The 19,559-nt window shown below is 40.9% G+C and overlaps 2 protein-coding genes across 2 annotated transcripts; both read right to left on the reverse strand.

Annotated features, from left to right (window-relative positions):
* Positions 1–433: 433 nt before the first annotated feature.
* LOC143318503 (proproteinase E-like) lies at positions 434–5,980 on the reverse strand. The gene is made up of 8 exons (XM_076726892.1): positions 5,941–5,980; positions 5,327–5,415; positions 4,650–4,747; positions 4,448–4,573; positions 3,327–3,463; positions 1,942–2,084; positions 1,686–1,838; positions 434–451 (listed from the first exon to the last, which is right to left on the reverse strand). Exons 1-8 carry the CDS (start codon positions 5,978–5,980, stop codon positions 434–436), a joined length of 804 nt encoding a protein of 267 aa, XP_076583007.1.
* A 4,113-nt stretch (positions 5,981–10,093) lies between these two features.
* Positions 10,094–15,362, reverse strand: LOC143318502 (proproteinase E-like). Its single transcript, XM_076726891.1, has 8 exons — positions 15,323–15,362; positions 14,643–14,731; positions 14,004–14,101; positions 13,802–13,927; positions 12,780–12,916; positions 11,202–11,344; positions 10,946–11,098; positions 10,094–10,111 (listed from the first exon to the last, which is right to left on the reverse strand). Exons 1-8 carry the CDS (start codon positions 15,360–15,362, stop codon positions 10,094–10,096), a joined length of 804 nt encoding a protein of 267 aa, XP_076583006.1.
* Positions 15,363–19,559: the final 4,197 nt, after the last annotated feature.

Below are 19,559 nucleotides of genomic sequence, written 5' to 3' on the forward strand. Positions count from 1 at the left end.
ATTAACAGGGAATTATGTCATACATGCACCGTGCAAGGCAACTTTAAAAACTTCAAAATATGACTGCCAGTTAAACTTCATTCACAGCAAAATGTTTTTAGTGATAGTTTTTTTATTTTATTTTTTTGATTATTTGTTTGTTTTCTGAGGTGTTCCTGAGCTGATTCACCATCGTCTATGATTAGTTTTATTTTCTTTCCTGCTGTGAGCAGCTCTTCCCTTTCCCTTTCCCATATTTATTAGTCTGAATTTTGGCATTTTTCCAGTGTGAACACACCACATACTCAAAACCTGATTAGAATTAATTTGCAGCATTCAAGCACAGCTTTGGTTTGTATTGTTTCCACTATAAAAACAAAAGTGAAAGACAGCTGAAACATTCTGTAGATGATGAGTGAATGAAGTTTATTGAAATTTAAAAGGCTCCAGGTCTTCAGTACTGCAGCATAGTCTGAAAGATAAAAAAGTTAAAAATACTGAAAAGACAGGGAAAATTATGAAATAAGCAGATTAGCTTCACAGGTCAAATCAGGAGAGACTGGACTTTCACCCTGAGGTGCTGTATAGTTACTGTTTTAATATTACTAAGACATTGCTGCACCTTTGCATGTTCTTTGTGGCAGATGAAGGATCGCAGCCATGATATTAGATACTGTATACTAGTCCCCTCCAAACACAAGGACCACCCTTCAGAAAGTTTGAGCACACACCAAAAATATTTGTTTTTTCTTTATGATAATTCCTCTATTGGATTGTATTTTCTTTTTTCAAATTTAGATCTACATAACTGCTGGTTACTTACTTACTTTTTAGTTTGACCTGAATATTGAGACTCATGTCTGGAACTGACCAGTAATAATTCCACCATGTGTTTGTTCATCTTTTTACTGTAATGTAGCTCATAATTTCTCAAGGTTGCTAAAAATAGAATGTTCTCAAATTTCCAGAAGAAAAATACCACTGTGTCCTCAGTAGCAGATAATACCCTGCTCAAATGTGGAATCAAGCTACAGATGAGTACCGTTTACATTGTAAGAAAAACAAAACAAAACAGCAACACGATCGATTACTTGTATACTTGAAGGAGCAATAACCAATCAGAGACAAGAATTTACCCTACCCTTAAATTTTACTGATGTTTTTCTTTAAAGAAAAAAAATTCTTATATTTGTGTGAAATCCTTAATATGTCAAGACACAATGAACAACAATGAAAATAGATCAATGATCGAACCTTGACTGAAACCAAAACAGGAAAGAATTTCTGTTGCTCGTAGAAAAAAAAAAAAATTAGTACCACGTTGGCAAGCATTGACAGAGAGGAAATTTGAAGCGTGACTGCAATCAAAATGAAAGGCAGCTGATCATACGCACTATGTCACGTTGCTTCAGATGGAATCAGCACAAGTACAACAACTACTGTAATCTTTTACTTCAGGCCAAAATATGACTTTGAGCAAAGTTAATAAGGGGCATTGAGCAATTTGTTTGACAGAGCTCTCAGTCATCATCAAAATATATTTTGTTCATTTCTCCAGCAGTGTTCCTGAGACTTTGAGCTCTGGGGCTCTTCTAGAGTCTCATGGTTGCCCAACACTTTAAGACATTTTTATCTTGCTTTATCTTTAAGTTGTCACCCATCTGTTTGTCACATGCAGCTGTGTTTTTTCTCTGACAGAAACTCACATCAGCAATCCAGTCGGTGAAGGAAGAGGTGCGAGTGAACACCGTGGGCTTCTTGATGGTGTTGCATCCTTGGACAGAGACAAAGCTGGTAACCCCCTGCACGTACCATTTGCCATCAGCACCCTTGCAGTTCAGAGGGCCTCCTGAATCTCCCTGCAGACACAGACAGAGGACAGGTGAAGGCAACAGATGGATACAGGGTGAACCTGCAGTTCTTATTGTGTTGTCATCAGCAGATGAGGGGAGCGGTGCGTACATGGCAGCCAGAGCGAATGTCACCACCAGCACAGATCATTGTCATCCTCACACTGCTGCCCCACCAGTCACTGCTGCTGCAGATGTCGTGGCCGACCACAGGGAGGAGAGCTTGCTGGAGTTTAGAGGCAGCAGGACCACCACCTGCAAGCAGGGCATGAAAATTATCAACATGAAACATCATCATTTGGTGGTTGGAGCGTCACTGTGCACCACCATGTTAGTTAATAAAAATGCTCCTTTTAGAGCATTTGACTTCTCCATAGCTGTGCAGTTAAAGTAACATTGTACTAATGAGACACCAGGGTATCAGAACTTTCATTGTTCTAATTATTGTAAAGTTATATTTATTCATATTTCATTTAACTCTCTGCAATAGAAAAAAGATAAAAGCACACTGCTATATAACACCTCTGGAGTCCAATCAATATATTCAATATAGAAACATAACTGTAAGAAAACTGCAGCAAAAAGAATAATTGTAACCTTTTGTAATGACAGCTGCTATAGAGACAAATATGTTTTATTTGAATGTATGAATGTTGTGAATGAAAGTCCTCTCTGTCTCCTAATGTCCTAACTCGGTTGAGTTCGGCAAACAAAATTTCCCGACGCTCTCAGGCTTCAGCCTCGGACAAGTCCGACGTCGTCCGTCCCTCACCTACCAGAAACTCCAGAGTAACATCCCTTCCTCCGCTCTAAAAGATTCTCCGGCCATGATCAAGGTCTGGTCTCCTCAACGACAGACAAAACCACTGTGATGTGCATTCACCATGGGAACAGCATCCAGCCTCAAACATACCCGCCCGAAGAACCATCTCCGACAGCACACTAAATCCAAGAGACATCAGAGACAATCATGCACAGCTCTCATCTCGAAGTTCCTTTGAGGCTTACCTGGAACCCAAGCATGTCAGAAGAGACAGCTGCTCCACCCTGAGTATCTACCTTCCCCGGTTTCCTCTCGTCACCAAACCAGCAGCCAACACCAGTCTAACATCACATCCCGTTCATCCAAGACCCAGAGTCCACCATCCATTCTTTCTCCCCCTCCTTCCTTCCCCTTTCATCCTCTTTAACCTCACCCCTCATCCGACCATCCCTCGTCCCTTCATCCATCGACACTCATCCCTTCATCTATTCACCCTTCAACCCTCATTCTTTCATCCCTCCGTTCACCCCACATACAATTGCATCCTTCTTCATCATCCCTGCTCTCCTTCATCCCAAGATATATTAAGCAATAGTAAATCTGTATCTTTGTGGTGTGGTCTTTGGTAGTGAAACTGGTAGAGTGCAGTGCCATCAATGAGTTTGATGGCACTGATATGCATTGATATGCATTATAGGTCAGAATGAGTGTGCTGTCACATTCCAGACACTTACTGTAGATTCTTCCCCAGCCAGTGATGTAGCAGGGGTCATTGTTAGGAGCGATCTCTCCACTCTGTGGCACACAGGAGGGCTGCACCTTGTCGTTCAGATCGGCAGGTGAGGCCAGTTTGATCATCGCAATGTCATTACTGAGCAACAAGAAAACGGTGTTAAAACAGAGAGACACGGCTCATGGAAAGGACATACTTAATAATAATAATAATAATAATAATAATAATAATAATAATAATAATAATAGGAAGAAGAAGAAGAATACAGAGGAGCCATATTGGGCATCAAACAGTTTGCTACCATGAATTAAAAGCATTTGTAATAATAGATGTTACTTATTCTGCAGCCTCAGATCTTCAGGCAGGAAGTTCCAGAGCTGAGGAGCCCTGACTGCACAAACCAGGTCACTTTTAGTCCTGAACCTGGACTTCTGAACAGCCAGCAGAGTCCTGCCTGAGGATCTGAGGCTCGTGGCTCATAGGAGAGCAGCAATTCAGGAATATACCTGGGAGCTAAACCATTTGGAACTTTAAAGGTAATCAGTAAAATATCAGAATGACACTGACTGGTAACCAGTGAAGAGGTTAAAGCAGGTGTGATCTTGTCTTCTGTTATCTCTTAAAAGCTGAGAAGCTGCATTTTATACCACCTAGATTTTCTGTTGGATACAAAAGATGATATAAAAGATGTTTTTTGAGACGCTCCTCAGTTGATAAAAACATGATTTAACAAGTTTTGGACCGTCTTTTTTAAATGAAAGGCACTTTCCATTATTCCACCCTGGTTTCTATCTGCAGGTTTGAACTTTGTTTCCAGGGAACCAGTGTGTTCATAAAATTGAGATGGACTTTGGAGGACCAAAAGGAATGATTTCAGATTTGTTTTCATGGAGAACGTTTTGGAACAATCAGTATTCCATTTCTGAAAGAAATGATACGAAGTGTAAGAAATTGTCTTCTTCATTGTTGTAAAAGGACACACATCTGTGTCGTCTGCATAACCGTGACCAAAAAAATCAATTAGTAGAAATTTGTGAAATCTCACTGTCCTGTTTCCTGCACAGCTTGTTATTCAATTTGACAAGCTAAAAACAGCTGTATGGAGGAGTTACACGCTCTTACCCACAAGACAGGCAGTTCTCGTTCCAGTTTGGATGAACCACAATCTTCTCCACACTTCTTATCTGCTCATAGCCCTCCTCTTTGGTGAGGTCGTATTCGCCCAGCACCACACGGTAGGTACGAGGTCTGACGCAAACATAGATACACACACTTTAGATAAAACTTTGATCTGACATGAGAATGAGAGTAAACTGTGACCTACCCGATGCAGTGGCCAGCGGTCATGACCCAGTTAGGACTGAGCAGAGTGCCTCCACAGGTGTGAAAGTACCCAGAGCTGGTGAGATACTGCAGAGAAATCTGTGAAACACAAGAGATGCACAGAACATTTTTTAAATTCTGCTATGCTGTATTTTGTGCATTCCTGTCATAAGTATTTTTTTTTTAATGAAGTGATTTAACATTAGCTGTGACAGATATTGATGGATGTACAGTACATAATTTATCTTAAGGCATACATATAGTTTTAGTTGTACTGATGACATAGAATGATTTCTGAAAATGCATTTCTTGTTTTTTTTTTGTTGGAAATTGCTTATCAGTGATATAACCACATGACTAATTCTGATAAATTAGTCTTCTTAATCGCACACCTGTGCTTTGATTCATGCTTGTAACTATCATTATGAAGGTGTCATTTCAATCCTGTTATTTCATTGTAACTTTAACTTTAACTTTAATTTTAAAGGGTGTTGCTGAAAATAATATACAGCAGACCTGCCCTAACCCTTATCTACATTACTGACTACAATCATCTGAAACAATCCGAAATATTCAAACACATGCCTACTTTAGGAGATATGATTAAAGAAAAATGTGAAGTAGATGGAGATTCTTTATCACCTCATCTGTCATATTGCCTGATTATTATCAACTCACCTGCCAGGGCCAGCTGTAGGGTCGAGCATCTTCCCCGTTCACCACACGGCTCATCAAGGGCTGATAGGAGGGCGCGCCACACCCGTAGGCTGGACCACAGAAAGAACTGAAGTCACAAAGACTGACTGAGCTCAGCACTGACACTGAAAGCTCTAACACTAACTGGAACTATTTCTCAGGGATTAGGTTGGTCTTCCTATACGCAAACTTCAGCTTTGGCAGTCCGTTGCAGTTCATGGATATTGGATTCTGGGCACAAATCACTTTTAAAGAGGTTTTGCCCAAACAGGGTGCCAAAAACCCAGAGTAACATAAGGAGGGCTGAGGTCACACTCAAAGACTGGAGGCATGATCATTTTAAAATCACAGAGATCAGATTCTGAAAAGTTTGCTTCTCTTCATCTATTTGGTGTCCCATTTAGTAATTCCTGGAGATGGAGATGGAGATGAGGTTGACCAACTTGTCAGGAGAGTGAGGCCATGATAAAACTGTGTATTAGTCTGCAAATCCTAAATCCAGTGCAGTGGCACACAAAGGCCAGACCGCTGCCAATGCCACAAGTCTAGCTTAGAGGTGGAGATGACCTCTTTTAAATCATGTGGATGAGACTCACCGTAGGCAGCAAACAGCAGGACAAAGGCAACTTTCATCATGGTTCCTGAGAGTGGAGTGTCTGAGTGTGTTTTACGGCTTTTATACTCTCAAAACTGAACAGTAATCAGAGACAAACACACAGACACACAGTCCAGTCTTTGACCTGGGAAACTCTGTTACCTGCTGCATGTGTTTCACCTGTCCTTACACAACCCCTCCAGAGCCAGAACAAAGACATATAACAAAATAATTGACTCCAAGACTTCTGGTGGTTATTTACACTTTGATATACCACAAGGGGATGGGAGTGTGAAATAACAATCCTACAGTGATCAATAAACACATTATTATAATTTAATGGAGTCTATTTCAATCATCTTTCCACAGCAAGGCGGCTTCCTGGAACTCTCAGCAGTCTTTGGTGTGAGCTGAAAGTCAGTTTGATCATAAGTTTGAGTGAGAGGTCCACAATGACTGCTACTTTGCAACTAGTTTGCTTTTTCATACTGAACTCTCCATCTTTGCTCGGTTTGGGACTGTCTCTACTCCAGAATGATTCCCATTGAAAAGCTGAGGGAAGGTGATCACAGGAGGTTATGGGGGTGGTAAAGTTCAGATTTGTGTGGACAATAAGCCACATCATGAAGACATGTATGCCTGATCAGAAGTGTTTTCAAACAGTTAGTTTTGGAGGCAAAGATATGCCTTGGTTATTCTAACTTTTCCACCTGTGATAAACAGTAATGCACAGCAGACTATAGGACAATTCCTTTCACATCATTTGATGCCATGACTGAACTCTGGTCTCAGCTGTCTGTTGAAAACCAGGTCGCTGCTGGACTCCTGCTGCTGCTTCAAAACACATGTAGTTATGGACTCATGCATCATGTAACTGGTTTCATTTTCTCTGATAATAAGCTGAAGTGTTTATTGGTGACCTCTTATTGGTAAGGATGATTCATCCAGCACAGATAGTTAAAGTTAATCAGACATAATCAACTCCCATTCTAACAGTTGGTTATTTATGGTTGCAGTCTTTTTGTTGTCAGGTTAAATGTTGTATTTTGTGGTGCATGTGAAACAGTGTCCACCTCAGGATGCAGACAAATTTCTGAAAAATATTCTGATAATAACATTAAATCAAACAAAATTTAAGACACATCATGATTAATTTAATGATCATATACTGATTGCGTCTGCTGTATTTTTAGTTTAGGTTGTTATTTATATGGTGAGGATACATTCAGGAAAATGTCATTGCACAGCTTACATGTTTATAATAACAGTTTCACAAGTTATTATAAAGTATTAAACTTAGTTTTCTTATGCAACACACACATTGTCAGGGATTGAATAAGTTCTTATCAAGGATTTGAGGTATATTTTTGTTTTGGGGGATCAAGAAATAAATCATTCCTGTTACTGACAGTGTAGATTTTAAGTGATTAAAAGATTAACAGTTGAAAACAGTGTTACTGCCATTGGAGGTGTAAATCCTGTCTCGCTATTTTCCCAGAAGTGTGTGTCCTTGACATTTCTCTCAGGGAAATCTGTCCAGCAGGCACAGGTGGAAAGGACGAAGGCATGCCAAGACCTCCTCCAGGATGGCAGGAGGAGCCAAAACCAGTCTGTAAGGAAAATAAAACATAAAGAACACTGCAGTAACATATACAGGACATACAGACAGACCTGTGCTTCAAGCAGCAGTCGCTGACTGTGACCTGTTTTTACTTTTGTCAGTGTTCAACAGGTATTACACACTGGTCCTCAGGCAGGAGAGCATCCTGTATCAGCAACATTCCCTCAGAGGACAGATTCATTGTGCACAAACATAATAAATGAGTCAATAGTCATAATAATATCTTTGATTGTACAGCAGCTCTGAATACAGGCCATAAATGCACAATATAGCCTCACCATGAAAAAAAAAAAAAAAAAATAGATATAGATATAGGGTACTGTGGTGGTTTGGAAATCTCAAGTGTTTTCTTGTGTACTGTGGAGAGGCGAGGGGCTTTGCTTCCTGTGTTTCCTTTATTGGCAGAGGCTGGGCGTGGTTCTCCACGTGGCTGGCAGTGAGCTCCAACACAGGTAGGACTCATCACTCGTTGCCTGATAGTTTCCACTGCTTAGTGGTATAGTTGGTTGTTTTCTAGTGCTACCTGCTAGTTTAGTGTATATTTAGTGTTTTGTTTCTCTCATGTCAGTTACCAGTGCCTGATCTTTCCTGCACCAATCTCCAGTTAGAGCGTCTCTACTACCACGTGCCCTCAACACAAGTATTCATACCACTTGAGCTCTGTCCACTCCAGCGTGTCCCTGAACTGCTCTCCATCTCTGTACCTCGTGCCTCACCAACCATTCCCAGATTCCCCGGCTACTAGTCTCCTGGAGCCTCCTTTCATTATCCATTCAATAAATTCCTATTTTACCTCTGTGAGCGGTCTGTGAGGCATAGGGTCCAGAGGTGATGAGTGGATCAGTCATGCATAGCTGCAATTGGTGTTCTGGTGGAAAGAGTACTTGCAGGGTGGCGTGGCACATGGTGGTGGAGGCACTGGTGAAATCATGGTGGTGGAAGTTGCGGGCTTGAGGCTGGTGGCCTCATGACATGGCTGGACTTGTCAGAGACAGTAGCGTTGCTCAGGTCTTTTGGGCCTCCAAGCAAGAACTCCCTGGGACCCCCACCCTACCCGTGCACACCGCAAAAATTTGTTTTTGCACACATAAATGCACAATTTCTGGGACATTTGAGATGAATACTGAAAAAATAGATTAGTGGTTCTGAAAGTGAGGTCCAGTGACCAACAGAGGTCTCTGAAAGCCCAGGCCTATCAATGATCGTTGTTGTAAATAAGTGGCTGGGGCCCCCCTAGTGGCCGGGGGCTCCAAGCAACTGCCTGGCTTGCCTGTCCACAAGCCCCGTCCATGGTCAGAGACACACAATGCTTCGTAGCGGTTCCGCAGGAACACAGGGATACAGACACTGACGGTTCTTCAAATGAGAAGTGGTGAACACATCAATGGGTCACTGATTATAATCTCACCTGATGATGTATATTTTTCTGAAATGGGTAATGGCTGAAGACTATAACTTGTGAAACGAATCTTAGTGTGTGGAGCTACAAAGGAGTATGTTGTGCTTCTCGTCTCTGCTGCAGGTTGGTGGCTCAAGGCTGCATTTGCCACCACTAGCAGAACACACTCCAATCCCCAACCAAACTGACCAGAAAAAGACAATATCTCTGGTTTTGCTGCATCGATTTTGGTTCCTATTTTCAAGAGTGCAGTGCTGACAATAGTATACAAGAAATCAATGTCCTTTATCTTTTAATATTAACAGGGAATTATGTCATACATGCACCGTGCAAGGCAACTTTAAAAACTTCAAAATAAGCCTGCCAGTTAAACTTCACCTACACAGCAAAATATTGTTAATAATAGTTTTTTTTGGATTGTTTGTTTGTTTGTTTTCTGAGGTGTTCCTGAGCTGATTTACCATCGTCTATGATTAGTTTTATTTTTATTCCTGCTGTGAGCAGCTCCCTTATTTCCATTCTGTGCATTGCATTTTGGGATAATGGTGTCCCTCAGCAGCACACTTGAAAATCACACATTTATTCATTTTTCCAGTGTGAACACACCACATACTCAAAACCTGATTAGAATTAATAGGTAGCATTCAAGCACAGATTTGGTTTGTATTGTTTCCACTATAGGCAGCACGGTGGCGCAGCGGGTAGTGCGCGTGCCTCACAGCAAGGAGGTCTCTGGTTCGATCCCCGGGTCAGGCAGGGCCTTTCTGTGTGAAGTTTGCATGTTCTTCCCGTGCATGCGTGGGTTCTCTCCGGGCACTCCGGCTTCCACAGACCAAAAACATGCTCATTAGGTGAACTGGTGACTCTAAATTGTCCATAGGTGTGAGTGTGAATGGTTGTCTGTCCCCTGCAAGTGTGAGATGGTTGTCTGTCCCCTGCAAGGGGTGTACCCCGCCTCTCGCCCGTTGACAGCTGGGATAGGCTCCAGCCCCCCCGCAACCCCGAAAGGGATAGTCGGTATAGAAGATGAATGAATGAATGTTTCCACTATAAGAACAAAAGTGAAAGACAGCTGAAACATTCTGTAGATGATGAGTGAATGAAGTTTATTGAAATTTAAAAGGCTCCAGGTCTTCAGTACTGCAGCATAGTCTGAAAGATAGAAAAGTTAGAAATACTGAAAAGGCAGGTAAAATTAAAAATAAACAATAACAAACAATAAACAGATTGGCTTCACAGGTCAAATCAGGAGAGACTGGACTTTCATCCTGAGGTGCTGTATAGTTACTGTTTTAATATTACTAAGACATTGCTGCACCTTTGCATGTTCTTTGTGGCAGATGAAGGATCGCAGCTATGATATTAGATACTGTATACTAGTCCCCTCCAAACACAAGGACCACCCTTCAGAAAGTTTGAGCACACACCAAAAATACAAGTCTTGTAAATATTCAAATTACTTTCTTTATGATTATTAATTTATTTTATTATCTATTTAATTATGTTTTCTACATAAATGCTAATATTTCCACAAACTAAAACTCTGATGGGAAAATTCTGAATCCTTTGTCTGTCTGTTTTTAGTTTGGCCTAAATATTGAAACCTAAATGCCTGGAATGGGCCTGCACTATACCCAGCATTTGTTTGATTTTTTTTGTTTTGTTTTTTGTTTTTACTATAACCGTAGCTAATAATTTCCCAAGGTTGCTTTAAAAAGCCCCAAAAATTTCCAGAAAAAAGGCAACAGTGGCAGATGATGCCCTGCTTAAAGATGGACTTAAGCTAAAGACAAGTAGCAATTTACAGTGTAAGAAAAAAACTTAACAGCAACATGATTTATATTACAACAACAAAATGACAACAACAACAAAATAACAGCAATCTATATGTTTATAATGTATAATAAGATCAAAATATGGATGATTAATGGATGATCTGATCTGTTTGTCACATGCAGTTGTGTTTTTTCTCTGACAGAAACTCACATCAGCAATCCAGTCGGTGAAGGAAGAGGTGCGAGTGAACACCGTGGGCTTCTTGATGGTGTTGCATCCAAGGACAGAGCCAAAGCTGGTAATCCCCTGCACGTACCATTTGCCATCAGCACCCTTGCAGTTCAGAGGGCCTCCTGAATCTCCCTGCAGACACAGACAGAGGACAGGTGAAGGCAAAAGATGGATACAGGGTGAACCTGCAGTTCTTATTGTGTTGTCATGAACAGATGAGGGGAGCGGTGCGTACATTGCAGCCAGAGCGAATGTCACCACCAGCACAGATCATTGTGGTCTTCACACTGCTGCCCCACCAGTCTCTGAGGGTGCAGGTATCATGGCCGACCACAGGGAGGAGAGCCTGCTGGAGCTTAGAGGCGGCAGGACCATTAGCTGCAAGAAGGGCATGAAGATTATCAACATGAAACATCATCATTTGGTGGTTGAAGAGTCACTCTGTGCACCATGTTAGTTAATAAAAAATGTTCCTTTTAGAGCTTTTGACTTCTCCATAGCTCTGCAGTTAAACACTGTACTAATGAGACACCAGGGTATCAGAACTTTCATTGTTCTTATTATTGTAAAGTTAAGATAAAAGCAGATGACACACTTCAATATAACACCTGTAGAGTACAATCAATATATTCAATAAAGACACATAACTGTAAGAAAACTGTGCAGTGAAAAGAGTAATTGTAACCTTTCGTAATGACAGCTGCTTTAGAGACAAATATGTTTTATTTGAATGTTATGAATGTTGTGAATGAAAGACCTGTCCGTCTCCCAACATCTGCCTTCATTCTTAGACGAGGGACCAGAAACCATGGTCTTACCCGCTTTCTTCAGCTTCATTCGCTGAATTCTGAATTCATCGCCACTAATCTAGACTACCAACCATCCCGGCACGCAGCCATCTGATATTCCCATCCCGTCTGACTCTGTCATCTTCCTTCTCAAACGCAGTTAGACTCAACCCAGTCACTTCTTCCACTTAAATTGATTTCTAAATCCATACGAACCCATCTGCGACTACGGAGGCTTAAGACTAGCCAATCAAGCTTCACCCCAAGATCCTTCGTTTATCTCAGAAATGGGCCACGTAGCCACATGCTACTGATTTAACCATCACTTCCACTGAATCTTATTCAGAGCCGGAATTCAACCCGAACCGTACTCAGGTAACTCATTTCGCATTGGTGCCACTTCTACCGCTTCCCAGCAGGGAATTCCCAACCACGTTACAAAATTCTGGGCCATTGGTCTTCACCTTCATACCTCGCGTATATCCATAACAATCCAAGAGAGACATCAGAGACGACCATGCACAGCTCTCATCTCGAAGTTCCTTTGGGGCTTACCTGGAACCCAAGGACATCAGAAGAGACAGCTGCCCCACCCTGAGTATCTACCTTCCCCGGTTTCCTCTCATCACCAAACCAGCAGCCAACACCAATCTAACATCACATCCCGTTCATCCAAGATCCAGAGTCCACCATCCATTCTTTCTCCCCCTCCTTCCTTCCCCTTTCATCCTCTTTAACCTCACCCCTCATCCTACCATCCCTCGTCCCTTCATCCATCGACACTCATCCCTTCATCCATTCACCCCACGACAATCATTCTTTCATCCCTCCTTTCACCCCACATACCAGTGCATCCTTCTTCACCATCCCTGCTCTTCTTCATCCAAAGACATATAAAATGATCGTAAATCTGTATCTTTGTGGTGTGGTCTTTGTTAGTGAAACTGGCAGAGTGCAGTGCCATCAATGAGTTTATAATGTATTATAAGTCAGAATGAGTGTGCTGTCACATTTCAGACACTTACTGTAGAGTCTTCCCCAGCCAGTGATGTAGCAGGGGTCATTGTGAGGAGCGATCTCTCCACTCTGTGGCACACAGGAGGGCTGCACCTTGTCGTTCAGATCGGCAGGTGAGGCCAGTTTGATCATCGCAATGTCATTACTGAGCAACAAGAAATTGGTGTTAAAACACAGAGAAATGGCTCATGGAAAGGACGTACTTAATAATAATAATAATAATAATAATAATAAAAAAAGAGAAGAGATGTTGGGCATCAAACAGTTTGCTACCATTAATTAAAAGCATTTGTAATAATAGATATTCCATTTTCTGCAGCCTCAGATCTTCAGGCAGGAAGTTCCAGAGCTGAGGAGCCCTGACTGCACAAACCAGGTCACTTTTAGTCCTGAACCTGGACTTCTTCCTCAGAGTCCTGCCTGAGGATCTGAGGCTCGTGGCTCATAGGAGAGCAGCAATTCAGGAATATACCTGGGAGCTAAACCAGTAGGTACTTTAAAGGTAATAAAGGTCTTCTATTATCTCTTAAAAGCTGAGAAGCTGCATTTTATACTACCTAGTTTTTCTGTTGGATACAAAAATGATATAAAAGATGATTTTTGAGACACTCCTCAGTTGATAAAAACATGATTTAACAACTTTTGGACCTTCTTTTTTAAATGAAAGGCACTTTCCATTATTCCACCCTGGTTTCTATCTGCAGGTTTGAACTTTGTTTCCAGGGAACCAGTGTGTTCATAAAATTGAGATGGACTTTGGAGGACCAAAAGGAATGATTTCAGATTTGTTTTCATGGAGAATGTTTTGGAACAATCAATACTTTATTTCTGAAAGAAATGATAGGTGACAGAAATTGTCTTCTCCATTGGTTGCAAAAGGACATACATCTGGGTCATCTGCATGACAATGACCAAAAAAATCAGTTAGTCTAAATCTGTGAAATGTCACTGTCCTGTTTCCTGCACAGCTTGTATTTCAATTTAACACTTAAGCTAAAAACAGCTGTATGGAGGAGTTACACGCTCTTACCCACAAGACAGGCAGTTCTCGTTCCAGTTTGGATGAACCACAATCTTCTCCACACTTCTTATCTGCTCATAGCCCTCCTCTTTGGTGAGGTCGTATTCGCCCAGCACCACACGGTAGGTACGAGGTCTGACGCAAACATAGATACACACACTTTAGATAAAACTTTGATCTGACATGAGAATGAGAGTAAACTGTGACCTACCCGATGCAGTGGCCAGCGGTCATGACCCAGTTAGGACTGAGCAGAGTGCCTCCACAGGTGTGACGGTACCCAGAGCTGGAGAGATACTGCAAAGAAATCTGTGAAACACGAGAGACGGACAAAACATTTTTTAAATTCTGCTATGCTGTATTTTGTGCATTCCTGTCATAAGTATTTTTTTTTTAATGAAGTGATTTAACATTAGCTGTGACAGATATTGATCGATGCACAGTACATAATGTATCTTCTACATATATATACATATAGTTTTAGTTGTAGTGGTGACATAGAATGATTTATGGAAATGCATTTTTTTCTCAGAATTTGCTTATCAGTGACTAATTCTGATATGTTAGTCTTCTTAATCACATACCTGTGCTTTGTTTAATTTTTGTTACATTATTAATGACTGTGTCATTTCAATCCTGTTGTTTCATTCTAACTATTAACAGGGTGTTGCTGAAAATAATATTCAGCAGACCTGCCCATTTATATACATTACTGAATACAATCATCTGAAACAATCAGAAATATTCAAACAGAGGCCAACTTTAAGAGATATGATTAAAGAAACATGTGAAGTAGATGGAGAATCTCTATCACCTCATCTGTCATATTGCCTGATTATTATCAACTCACCTGCCAGGGCCAGCTGTAGGGTCGAGCATCTTCCCCGTTCACCACACGGCTCATCCAGGGCTGATAGGTGGGCGTGCCACACCCGTAGGCTGGGCCACAGAAAGAACTGAAGTCACAAAGGCTGACTGAGCTCAGCACTGATACTGAAAGCTGTAACACTGACTGGAACTATTTCTCAGGGATTAGGTTGGTCTTCCTATATGCAAACTTCAGGGGGAAAAACTCATTCTGAATGAATCAATCGCAGCAGCAGGTTGCATATTCAGAGGCATTTGAAGTGGTCTGAACCCCCAATTTTGGCAGTCCATTACAGTTCATGGATATTGGATTCTGGGCACAAAACACTTTTAAAGAGGTTTTGCCCAAACAGGGAGCCAAAAACCCAGAGTAACATAAGGAGGGCTGAGGTCACACTCAAAGACTGGAGGCATGATCATTTTAAAATCACTTAGACTATATTCTAAGACTAAAAGTTTGCTTCCCTTCATCTGCTTGCTTTTCTAATCCCTCCTGGAGATGAGGTTGACCAACTTGTCAGGAGAGTGAGGCCATGATAAAACTGTGTATTAGTCTGCATCTTAAATCCAGTGCAGTGCACACACAGGGCGGACTGCTGTGACTGTCACAAGTCTAACTTAGACTAGAGATGACCTGTTTTAAATCATGTGGATGAGACTCACCGTAGGCAGCAAACAGCAGGACAAAGGCAACTTTCATCATGGTTCCTGAGAGTAGAGTGTCTGAGTGTGTTTTACGGCTTTTATACTCTCAAAACTGAACAGTAATCAGAAACAAACACACAGACACACAGTCCAGTCTTTGACCTGGGAAACTCTGTTACCTGCTGCATGTGTTTCACCTGTCCTTACACAACCCCTCCAGAACCAGAACAAGGAAATAAAGCAAAATAACTGATTCCAAGACTTCTGGTGGTTATTTACACTTAGGTATACTACGAGGGGATGGGAGTGTGAAATAACAACCCTACAGTGATCAATAAACACATCACCATTAGTTAATGGAGCTTTTGTCGCTGGACCAGAAGAAAATCTGAGAAAAAGAATCCACAATGCAGAACTGACCCAAAGTGATTACTTGTTTTTGTTTGTTTGATTGTTTGTTTGTTTTTTGACACAAAAAATCTTCAAACTATATTTGATATGGAATTAAATACACATTTCCTTAGCTGAATTAAATAGTTAAATATACACAATCTACCACACAATATCATATAACCTGAAATCACTGATGTGCTCAGCAATGACTGGAGCTCTTTAAGTTGTTACTATACGCTCTGCGCATATGCACTCTATCCCTTTTATAAATTGGGATATGTGTGTATATGTATATGTTTATGTGTGTGTGTGTGTGTAAGTGAGTGTGCTCTGCTGCATATACTTTTTATAAATAACGTTCTTTGAATTTAATGAACAAGTGAATACATGAATAAATAATCTAGAAATAATAATAAATAATAAACATAAATAATTTAATCACAATCACACAGAATTAGTTTTAGTTACATCATAGTTAACCAGCCTTAAAATCAACTGTGATGGAGTAAAGGCTAAATTAAAAATGTGAGTGCTAATTAATGAATTGATTTGGCTGTTAAGCATTTAAAGTTTTTCATTTAATTCATCTTCATGTTGTCCAGAGTCTAGAAGCCTTTACAGAAACTATGAAAGTCCCAGCAGCTGAGCTGTTTTTAGTTCCTCTCCGGTCTGTTTCAATCATCTTTCCACAGCAAGGCGACTTCCTGGAACTCTCAGCAGTCTTTGGTGTGAGCTGAAAGTCAGTTTGTCAGTAATGCACAGCAGATTATAGGACAAGTCCTTTCACATCATTTGATGCCATGACTGAACTCTGGTCTCAGCCGCCTGTTGAAAACCAGGTCCCTGCTGGACTCCTGCTGCTGCTTTAAAACACCTGTAGTTATGGACTCATGCATCATGTAACTGGTTTCATTTTCTCTGATAATAAGCTGAAGTGTTTATTGGTGACCTCTTATTGGTAAGAATGATTCATCCAGCACAGATAGTTAAAGTTAATCAGACATAATCAACTCCCATTGTTACTAACTCTCCTGTGTAGACTATTGGCTGAATGTTAAAGTCAGTGATTACAACAGTTGTACTGCAGCTACTTACAGCATTTGAAATGTCTGATGTCATTAATGTTTGCAGTCTTTTTCATTGTCTGGTTAAATGTCATGCTTTGTAGTGTATGTGAAACAGTGTGTGTGTGTGTGTGTGTGTGTGTGTGTGTGTGTGTGTGTGTGTATATATATATATATATATATATATATATATATATATATATATATATATATATATATATATATATATATATATATATATATATATAAGATTAACAATTAAAAACAGTGTTACTGCCATCACAGGTAAATCTTGTGTGGTTATTTTTCCCAGAAGTGTCCTTGACATTTCTCTCAGGGAATTCTGTCCAGCAGGCACAGGTGGAAAGGACAAAGGCATGCCAAGACCTCCTCCAGGGTGGCAGGAGGAGTCAAAACACACAGCCTGTAAGGGAAAGAAAACACACAGAACACTGCAGTAACATGTACAGGACATACAGACACACCTGTGCTTCAAGCAGCAGTCACTGATTATGACCTGTCTTTACTTTTGTCAGTGTTCAACAGGTATTACACACTGATCCTCGGGCAGGAGAGCATCCTGTATCAGCAACATTCCCTCAGAGGACAGACTCATTGTGCACAAACATAATGAATTAGTTAATAAACATGATAATACCTTTAATTGTAAAGCAGCTCTGAATATAGACCATAAATGCACGATATAGCTTCACCATGAAAAAATAAAAAAGATATAGGGTACTGTGATGGTTTGGAAAACTCGAGTGTTTTCTTGTGTACTGTCGAGAGGTGTGGGGCTTTGTTTCCTGTGTTTCCTTTGTTGGCAGAGGCTGGGCGTGGTTCTCCAGGTGGCTGTGAGTGGGCTCCAACACAGGTAGGACTCGCCACAATCAAGCACAGCATAAAGACTGTGGACTGTAGAGGACTCGTTGCCTGATTGTTTCTGCTGCTTCGTAGTATAGTTGGTCGTTTTCAAGTGCTACCTGCTAGTTTAAGTGTATATTTAGTTGTGTTTCTCTCGTGTCAGTGACCAGTACCTGATCTCCTGTGTCTTTTTCCTTTTTGCTCCGTGAGTTCTCCTGCACCTGTAGGGGAATCAGTTCATTAAACCTCTAAGTTAATGTTGCATTCGTTTATAAAATAGGGGCACCAACCTTCCTCAGCTCAGAAGGATTTTACGTATTATTTCTTGTAATGCTGATGTAATGATAACAAATGAACTAATGGTAGACCAGTCTGATAATCTGAAGCGCAAATTCTCGATACAGGGATTGCTTATACCCAGGTCAAAAGGACACCATCTGATCACGAGTTGAATGAAAAGTCTTATTTATTAAACACAATAATGGAAATGAATATGAATAATAAATAATGCGACAAATGATATGGGTGATATGACATAACACAAACAACTGTTTAAAGAAACTTATGGCAAATAATGGCAGAAGAGTCAATGAGTTAATGAGAAGAAGAAGTTTTGAGGAAAAATGGGGACGCAAATGTTTAAGATGTTTGTTTAAAATATTTAAAAATTTAAGAAAATTGAGAGTATTATAACCTTATGGTACCAACTCGTTATTCAAACCCACATAAGCATGCCTACTTTACTAGTGATGCTCCAGCTGACGTCTGCTCCGAACTGACATGAAGGGGCCCCAGGCGTTGTTTCTGTCTCCGGTCTGCTCAGCAGTTCAACAGGGGAACCCAGTCAAACCCTGGACTGAGTCAATCTTGGGCAGAGATGTTTCAGGGGTCTGGACCTCTGGTGGTAACAGGCACAGAGCGGCTTCTGATGGTTATTTAACCCCGACAGGTGGGTCGAGGCTGGCTACAGGTCTTCGGTGCAGAGAGTTAGCGGCCGTATGGCAAAACTTTAGATTAATAATACAATTGAGGGTCTCTTTGATGGCAGGTCGAAAATGTCTCCAAAATTATTATTACATGACTAGAATTTTAACTTTGGAAAACTTGTGCGGCTTAACGTGGCAAGCAAAAATTAAAGTTTCACGAAGATAAAAAAAAAAAAAACTAGAAAAAGAACATTTTTCTGAATAACGAAACCAAGCTACTCTGCGTAACTCTGAGCAGCAACTAAAAAGAAATGAGGAAAACAAGACAAGACGGAGACAAGACTAAGACTAAGACTAAAGGAACACTGAACGAAGACAAACAAAAGACAGACAAAAGACTAAGAGACGACTACAATGGACTGAGCGCCTGCTGCATGCTGCAGGCAGTATATTTGCTCCAGGGCGTGTCTAATGACCAATAGACTATCGCGCATGTGGGATGGTTCGCAGGGGAGCAATGTGATTTCACCTTATAGAGCGAGAATTAACAATGATTTGTACGAGGGACTCATCTGCCTCTCACTATGGTCAATCATATATATTTTAAACAGTGGCGGCTGGTCAATAGAGGGCGCTAGGGCACTGTCCCTCCCATGAAATATTGACTCTTTTATATATCTACCAAGATCAACCATGAATCAATCAAACCTAACAAATATGAAATAAACAAACAAAAATACATTGCGTTTTTCCTTGTGCAATGGTGCAGTTGTACCCGCCACACTGCCAGCAACCATTAAATGTGTCCGACTTTAGGCTAGACTTGTGATTTGCCATTCGATATAAAGCCCTCCTCCAGGTCTAGGGCGCCGGTAATACTGGAGTATATGAGAGCTATCAAACTTTTTTATTGTTTACTGGCAGAGGCAGCTTTCCATTGGCGCATGAAAATTCACTTCTAGTTCACACCTCTGTGCACCCAGACCAATAGCATTGTTTTCCAATTTT

The sequence above is a fragment of the Chaetodon auriga genome, chromosome 3 (assembly GCF_051107435.1).
Source record: "Chaetodon auriga isolate fChaAug3 chromosome 3, fChaAug3.hap1, whole genome shotgun sequence".
In the NCBI taxonomy this organism is placed as follows: domain Eukaryota; kingdom Metazoa; phylum Chordata; class Actinopteri; order Chaetodontiformes; family Chaetodontidae; genus Chaetodon; species Chaetodon auriga.

What these genes read in the sequence shown, in the direction of transcription:
- LOC143318503 (XM_076726892.1), bottom strand. Translation starts at nt 5,980, where the DNA reads ATGATGAAAGTTGCCTTTGTCCTGCTGTTTGCTGCCTACG. An exon ending in CCTACAGCTGGCCCTGGCAG is followed by an intron (nt 4,748 to 5,326) that starts GTGAGTTGATAA and finishes TGTGTTTCACAG; the next exon opens with ATTTCTCTGCAGTATCTCAC. An exon ending in GAGAACTGCCTGTCTTGTGG is followed by an intron (nt 3,464 to 4,447) that starts GTAAGAGCGTGT and finishes CTTGTTGCTCAG; the next exon opens with TAATGACATTGCGATGATCA.
- LOC143318502 (XM_076726891.1), bottom strand. Translation starts at nt 15,362, where the DNA reads ATGATGAAAGTTGCCTTTGTCCTGCTGTTTGCTGCCTACG. An exon ending in ACCGCTGGCCACTGCATCGG is followed by an intron (nt 13,928 to 14,003) that starts GTAGGTCACAGT and finishes TGTTTGCGTCAG; the next exon opens with ACCTCGTACCTACCGTGTGG. An exon ending in TGGCTGGGGAAGACTCTACA is followed by an intron (nt 11,345 to 12,779) that starts GTAAGTGTCTGA and finishes CCCTTCTTGCAG; the next exon opens with CTAATGGTCCTGCCGCCTCT.